An 8,419-nucleotide genomic window follows, 5' to 3' on the forward strand; every position below is an offset into this window, starting at 1 on the left:
GGAAACCAACTGCTGTCGGATTGTTTTTAATATTGTAAAGCGCTTTGAGCTGCATCTGTATGAAAAGCGTTTCATAAATAAATTTGATTGATTGATTGATTGTGTACTGAAAAATGAAAAAGATGGTTAAAATAGTGACAGAAACAATAAAGTCTGACATTTTCCTGTAAGGTTCTTAAACTTTTTTCCATTTCTTGCCTTATTTCTCAGAAAAGTTCAACTAAAAATGTACATAAATTGTGAATTCAAAGGACATTTAAAAAGAAAATCCATCTAACTATGGAAATTTCTGTTCATCAGTGCACTATTTTTCTTTGAGTGCTTTTGTTTCAACCTCCAGCTAGATTCCTTTCAATTACTCTTGATAAAAAAGATTTATGATGTTAATTTTGCGCACTTTGAATAATTTATATGTATATATTTAATGTGACGTTTTAACATAATTGCTGATAAACTGCACTGTGGGCTTTGTGCGTACTTGAACATCCTCTTTTGACTTCTGTAGATTAAAATGAAGCTCATGATTTATTCATTTACACGTGTATATTCTTAGTAGTGATGGGAATTCCGGCTCTTTTTAGAGAGCCGGTTCTTTTGGCTCAGCTCACCAAAAAGAGCCGGCTCTTTCGGCTCCCAAGTGGCTCCTCAGATTTTCTGTTGCGTAATATCACCAAAAATATTGCTAAACTGTATGTAAAATGATTTACTAATGTAAAAAAATGTGATATATAAAATATTTATCATTTATATGGATTTATTTACTGAACACTAAGAAATCTCAACTTTCCGACTGCTGTCGCTCTTCATTCATTCATTTCCTCCTCCTCATTCCCTCTCGTCTCCCTCCGCCTGCATGTGCTCGGCTGCGTGTCTGAGTCTGACCCTCCCTCTTCCCCGCCCCTACTGCTCTGTGTGTGGATAGTCTGGACATGCAGTTGACATGTTGGTGAAAGCGAGAGGGGAAGGGGAGGGAGGGTGACGGCTCCCGTTGTTCACTTCATAGAGCCGGCTCTTAGAGCCGGTTCGTTCGCGACCTTCACATCACTAATTTTTAGAGCTGTAGATTTCTCTTTTTCAAACTGATGCATTGTTTCTCTTTTTTCTCCTGTTTTTTAGATGTAAATGGAGATGCAAGAGGAGCACCAAGGATCTGGACGTCCGGATGGTTTTAAAGTGCTTTGCATTGAACTGCAAACAGCATCCCTTCTCTCTAAAGTAATGCATAATTGACAATTAATGTCAAACTGCATGCAGGAGCAGCTTAATGCTGCTTCACGGAGTAGAACATCACTAATGGAAAGACCTTACGAGATCCAGCTCATCAAAATACACCTTAGAGCAGCATAATGCCTTCAAAAGTATCATGTCTATACTTGTTGACGGTGGTCTGCTGGGCGAGCGCTCTGTGGTACTTGAGTATCCCTCGCCCAACGTCCACGTATGGTGACCACTTGGAACTACCTAAACGAATGATATACGGTAAAAATCTCACCTTCAGCAACATCCGCACTCGCTCCCTTAACCCACATGCCTTTGAATTTGTAATCAACGAGCCAAAGAAGTGCACCAGTGTTACGCCCTTCCTCGTTATCCTCATCAGCACCACGCACAAGGAGTTTGATGCACGCCAGGCCATCCGGGAGACCTGGGGGGACGAGAACACCTTCGGCAACATCCGCATTCTCACCATCTTTCTGCTGGGCTGGAACACGGATGCTGTGCTGAACCAGATGGTGGAACAGGAGAGTCAGATCTTCCATGACATTGTAGTGGAGAATTTTATTGATTCGTACCACAATCTCACACTGAAGACCATGATGGGAATGCGGTGGGTGGCAACCTTCTGTCCAAAGGCGCAGTATGTTATGAAGACGGACAGTGACATCTTTGTCAACATGGACAACTTAATCTACAAGCTTCTGAAACCCGTCACCAAGCCGAGGAGGAGATATTTTACAGGTTACGTGATCAACGGTGGTCCCATCCGGGACATGCGCAGCAAGTGGTACATGCCCAGAGACGTTTATCCTGACAGTAAATACCCACCGTTCTGCTCAGGCACTGGCTACGTGTTCTCAGGAGATGTAGCAGAGCTAATCTACAAGACGTCATTGCACACAAGACTGTTACATTTGGAGGATGTCTACGTGGGGTTGTGTCTGCGGAAGTTAGGCATACACCCTTATCAGAACAGTGGCTTCAATCACTGGAAAATGGCTTACAGTCTCTGCAGATACCGACGGGTTATCACCGTCCACCAGATCTCCCCAGAGGAGATGCACCGCATTTGGAATGACATGTCCAGCAAGAAGCACCTCCGATGTTAGGTGACGTGTAGATCACTAAACACGTTAACTCCTTCGTTTTGTTATTCCCTTTTTGAAAAATCACCACATTGAACAATGGAAAAAAACAACTGAGGGCTTCTGCAGGTCGGTTTTCTGACACGTCATTGTGTCTTTTTCTCCTGATTACACCACATGATGGCTCGTAAGGCATATCCTCATCCTTAAAGTTGTTTTAAGTCTAATTTTAAAAATAAGCATCTTTATGAGATTTTAATTGATCAGAGAAAAACATCAATGTGGCCTGCAGAGACAACCTTGGTTAAAGGAATATTTTTGGTTTTATGTAGTGGAGTTATGGATTACTAATGAGCAGACAGTGTCTTATCGCCCTTTAGTTTAAAACATGTACGTCACTTTGGATAAAAGCATCTCCCAAATAAATAAACATAAACATTATCGCTATTAGAATAATGTCAGATTGGAGACTAAGAGCGAAACTCATGTGGGGGATTTAAAAGGGACATAACTTCTTTAGAAGTTATAATAGGTCTAAACAAACTATGTTCATGAAGTTCTTCACACTAACTTGGTGATTTCAGTGACTTTATTTTTGACATTTTCAGTGCCTTCCAGAATGAGCCGTGTCAGGGCTCTGTCATTTTAAGGAACTTAAGCTGTTGCTGTCCACGCCCACCCATGCCCTGATTGGCTGCTATTCTTGTACATTAGGTCTATGTGTAAGTTCATAATCCATTACTTTGTTAATTTCTACACAGCTTAGTAAAAAAAATAGATTTTTACTCCATACGTTTCAGCTAATGCATTTAGCCATCATCTGCGGATAAACGGAAGTGACGCCATCAACACTGGTGAACTCTGATGATGGCTAGAGGCATTAGCCAAAACATATCAGGTAAAAGGCACTTTTTTTTCTAAGCTGTGGAAAAGTAATGGGTTTAAATCTTCCTTATTTTGATGTCTCAATAAGGGGCTTTTTGAAAAAGCTTGTTTTGGGCACATGAAACCAAACACTGGTGGATGGATTTCATTCGTGTTTGGGGCGCTTAGAGAGAGTAGAGATTACACCAGAGAAGGATGTGAAAAGAGTTTTGCTTGATCCGTCCTCTTTAAACAAACAAGCACTCAAAAGAAGCACCCTTTAGGAAAGATGTTCCAATAAAGTAAATCAAATTTGAAGAGAATTTAAAGAACTTCATAAGCACCTATTTTTTTTTTTACTATAGATCTATTATCCCTTTTCAAAATAAAAGAAAACACTATAATAGTTATCCTTTACATATTACTTTAGGATTAAACGGTCGTTTGTATTCTCAACCAAGCAGCGTCTGCGTTGCTGTGTGTAATCACGCATAGAGGCTGTCTGGTGTATCCGGCAGCTAAACCTTAAACAGATATTAAAGCAGACATGGCTTTTGTAATAAAAAAGGGTATTTGCATGAGTTTTGTTGCAGCTCCTGGTAGACTCAGCTGATGATTAGTGTGATGCACACATGCTCAGTTAGTATAGCAACATGAAAATTGCCCTGTGGGAAACAAGTGCCACATGCAAAAAGGGCAGAGTGAACAATACTTTGAGTCCGAGTTGTTTTAAGACGGTAGAAATATCTGATGGCCTGTTAGCTTAGTTTCTCTCAAATTACAAACTGTTGCCTACTGCAGATAAGACACTAACTGCTTAAAAGTACTCTGCACTTCTAACAAAAACCCCTATCCTTTAAAACCCCGATACTTTAAACCTGACTGATATAAGTGTCCTTGAGCAAGAATCTCGATTAGCTTCACAGCTTTTGATCCAGAACCCTGCAGTGCAAAACATAAAAATGTGAAAAAAATCAATGAAGTATTACAAAAGTATAGACCACCCCTATATAATAAAATTCAAGTATAGCAAAGCTTCGAGAAAAAGCAAATGTAACCCTCATGACCATTTAGTTGAAATGTGCACTTACACCCCCCCCCCCTCCCCTCCATCATCCTAATGAGGCTAAAAATAAACTGCAGTTTCTAACCAAAATTCAACATCAAGTAGACAGAAATAATGGTCTAATTTCCAAATGGCAATCTAGAGAACTTGCTTTATTTAATAAGAATTTGCCTGTAATGCTTTGTTTACACACAGTGATCATCACATTGCCTTCTCTTTCTGAAATAAGTAGTGCGTATGTTTTTGATTTTAGATGCTTTTCCTTGTTTTCTCACTTTGACATTTCTATGCCCGGGGTAATTATGCATCTCAGCTACCAGCCTCTCATTACAGAAGCTGCTGCGCTTGTGTGTGTTGTAAATCAGCAGCTGTTTCAGCTCATCAACTCCTCAGCGCAGCAAGAAAAATACTGAATCATGTCGTGAAAGTCCCTCTTTATGTCTAGCTGGGATCATTACAGACTGGATAGATTTTCATATGAATCTGGCATATCACTGGCTACAGAGGCTCAGCGCCTTGGGCTTCCTGACAGGGTTGCAGAAGGCGCTTTATAAATAAAGCTTTGATTGATTGATTGATTGATTGATTGACTGAGAGGCACTGTATTAATACCATGGAGGATCTGGCTTTGTTGGCCAAATGTTCTTTGATATCTTATTTTCCCCCATAGGTTTTGTAGTTCTATAAGCTAATGTGACATTTACTGTGAAAGCATCTATCCCACAATGGGTTGTTGTTATATATTGTATGTTTTTATAATGGAAAAAAGCTAAATACTTGAACAATTAAATGAAATTGCTGCTTTCATCTGTTGTCTTTTTTTTGTTTATCAAACAGAAGTTGTAGGTCTGGTCAGGCTTGTGGTATAGCAAGTTGAATTTTTTAAATAAAAATAATTTGAATAACGTAAAATGTGCATTTTTATGATTTTTCCAAAAATACAAGTGCATCTAATGCTAATCTAACAACTGAAATCTAATATATGAAATCAAAACATATTTTCTACTATTTCATTCTGATTTTAATGAGTCACAGGTTTTTTTTTTTTGTTGTTTTGCATCTTGGAAACTACCTTGTATATTTTAGAAGAATCTGAATGTAATCTTAGTCCAGGCAGTCTTTATGTTTACCAATCCATCATTTGCTGGATCCACTGAATAAATCAAATATATTTACATATTTGGAAAACTTCTTTAAAAACACAGTGGAGGAAATGTTGCAGCAGCAATTATTGTAACTTTTTAAACATTTCTATAGGTATGCAAAGATGTGATAGATTGTCTTTATTATATCTATTTTTTTTTATTAATGGACCAGTAAAGGTACATCAAAGACGTGAAGCCTGGCATATGCTGCTGTCGACAAAATCTGTTGAAATCAACATTCAGCTTTGATCGAACAGTTAAAAGTGTAGGTTTAAAGAAAGGAGTGAGTGCAAATATTATGACAAAATATAGTTAAAGGTGCAATATGCAAGAAAGAGGTAAAAAATGACTTTGTGTGGTCAAATCTTGGTACTGCTGTCTATTTTTCTAAAAAAAAAAATAGTTACTATCTCACTCCCATTCCTTGAGTTTCATGGCTGTTGCTAGTTACAGATCAGCACCAGAAGATTCTAGATGACAAGCAAAGACGAGTCATACACAAGTTAAATACATTTTCTAGTCATATCTGGTCGTAGCAGTCTTGGGTGTTTTACGTAGGGAGAACTTACACTTATGCTAGTATGTTTCTGGCATTAGAGGTAGAGTGGTTGTTTGCCGTCTTGCAATTAGCTTGTTTTTATAGTTCTGAACGACCCATTAAAGGAAGTAAAACGCCACAATTGACTTATTATTCACTTCACACACACATTTCACTGTAATATTAAGTTGTTGGTAATTGAAAAGATAGCTTGAAATATTTTTAAAGCTGACGTTTTCTAAATGGTAAACGGCCTGTATTTGATATAGCGCCTTCTAGAGTCCTAGAACCCCCCAAGGCGCTTTACAACACAATCAGTCATTCACCCATTCACACACTGGTGGGGATGAGCTACAATGTAGCCACAGCTGCCCTGGGGCGCACTGACAGAGACGAGGCTGCCGAGCACTGGCGCCACCGGTCCCTCCAACCACCACCAGCAGGCAACGTGGGTTAAGTGTCTTGCCCAAGGACACAACGACAGCGACAGACTGAGCGGGACTCGAACCAGCAACCTTCCGATTACGGGGCGAGCACTTAACTCCTGTGCCACCGTCGCCCCACTAACTCACTGTTAGCATAGTTAACTCAACGTTAGCCTCTAGCCTATTTTACTCGGTATTAAAGTAAAACAAAAAGCTGCTGTGGCTTCTAAGGGGTACAAGAAATAACTTCTGGGTCGCTCCAGTTTACTGGCTTTGGTTCTTTAAACAACTCTGGAGCTTTTTACCTGCTGGCGTCAAATTATAAATGTCAGGACTCAGCGTTAACTCGGTGCAGACTCTACAACTCTGCAGCTAACAGGTTGTAAACAAAGACAATACGTTCCTCTTTGACCATTTTGAAAGAAGAAAATCTGTCAACCTCCCAGCTGCCAGAGGAGCAATTCTTACATACTGCTCCTTTAAAAGTCAATTTATGTAACATAAATATTAAATAATCACAATTTTTTTTAAATATTTATTTATTTTCTACTCTTCATCAGAAATTTTACATTAATTGATTACAGAGAAAGCGAATGAGTAATACAGAATGCACATAATGTACATAAAAAACACATGTTACTACAGAAAGTAGAAACGCTTTAGAGAAGTTAATATTTACCACCTCAGTACTTTTAATAATTTAGTGCTACTAGATTTGTTTGCACCAACAAATGGCTCATCACACTGCTGAGTGGCAGTTTGATTCCATATTTAGATGCAAAAGTAACAACAATTGTTTCAGAGAACAAAAATGTAAGTACTGGGGTTTTGTGGATTAGCTCCTGAAGCAACCAGAAGAGATTATAGACTTAAAACAATAAGCACACAGAAGAAGGTAATCATGTTTTTGAGCCACTAATGCAAACAAAGTAAAATGCACTTAAAATAGTATTTCTTCATTTCTGGAATGATTTTTTTTTAGAAATCTGTAAAAGTGATTGTCTTACCCTGTACTGTTATATAATGTAGGCAATAAGTCAACTTTTTTTGTGCGTGGCATGGCCAAGATGGTGGTGGTGGTGGTGGTGGGAACAGCCCGCTGGGTTTCAGTTAGGCTCTTCAGAAACCTATGGGTAACGGTGCGGAGGGTTTGCCCATTCTAAATACAGTCATTGGTGTTTGCAGATGTACCTGAACTGATGCAGACAATTCTTATGGACAAGTTGGTCTTTAATCACGGAAGTAGGGAGATGGGCTTAAGGTGCATTACATTTTTCCACTTTTAAATGGTGCCCCTGACAAAAAACACCAGATTCCTGCTTTAAATGCAAGTTACGAAGACAAACCAGTGGAAGATGCATGGAAATGTTCTAACTGAATATGTATTTCTAAGTTGTATATACTTAAGCTGCAGTAAACAGTAAGCAGATATCTAAGTACTATGTACTGGTTTAGCTTAGATATGACAACTTGCATTTAAATGCATTTTACTTTGGGAGCATTAGTGGCTCTGTGACATAATTACCTACTCTCGTGTACTTATAATATGAAGTGCCATCAGTTTGCATGGTTTTTTTCAAGTGAAGTCAACAAATTAGATTTTACAGTGAATGTTTTATAATGTTTCTCTGACGAAAAAAGCACAATAAAGAACTCGTCTCCACGGGCTGAGCATCTGCACGTGCTCAGTCCACAAAAAGTGCATTTTAGCTTGCCTCATTAAGACGCTTCACAAGAACTGAGCTGATGTTGGAGGAATATTTTGTTGAAATGGCGATCAGCGGGTTCTTTCAATGTGGTCTCGCTCACTGATAGCCTTCTTAGGCACAGAAAAATGAACAAGGCACCTGCAGCATTTCTGAAGCATCAACACCGATAAGAGCGACAAATTATACACAGTAGCATCCAGGTCTCGCTTATTTCTCAACCAAATGCTTCAGTTTTTCTTCATGTGAAACAGATTTTGACACATAAAACAATTTATTGTCTTTTCAGACATTCATTATATTACTATAAAAAATGTGCTTCATCTCACAAATTAACTAAGTTGTACATTCTGACACAGACTTCAGGGAAAC

The 8,419-nt window shown here is 38.8% G+C and overlaps 1 protein-coding gene across 1 annotated transcript in view; it reads left to right on the top strand.

Annotated features, from left to right (window-relative positions):
- b3galt1b (UDP-Gal:betaGlcNAc beta 1,3-galactosyltransferase, polypeptide 1b) overlaps nt 1-2,652 on the top strand; it is a 79,147-nt gene extending 76,495 nt beyond the window's left edge. The window contains exon 2 of the mRNA XM_015966546.3: nt 1,117-2,652. Coding sequence (XP_015822032.1) covers nt 1,347-2,327 — 981 coding nt within the window. The 5' untranslated portion in view covers nt 1,117-1,346 and the 3' untranslated portion in view covers nt 2,328-2,652. The remainder of the gene's footprint in view (nt 1-1,116) is intronic.
- The last annotated feature ends 5,767 nt before the right edge of the window (nt 2,653-8,419 follow it).

This window comes from Nothobranchius furzeri, chromosome 14 (assembly GCF_043380555.1).
Source record: "Nothobranchius furzeri strain GRZ-AD chromosome 14, NfurGRZ-RIMD1, whole genome shotgun sequence".
NCBI classification, from domain to species: Eukaryota; Metazoa; Chordata; class Actinopteri; order Cyprinodontiformes; family Nothobranchiidae; genus Nothobranchius; species Nothobranchius furzeri.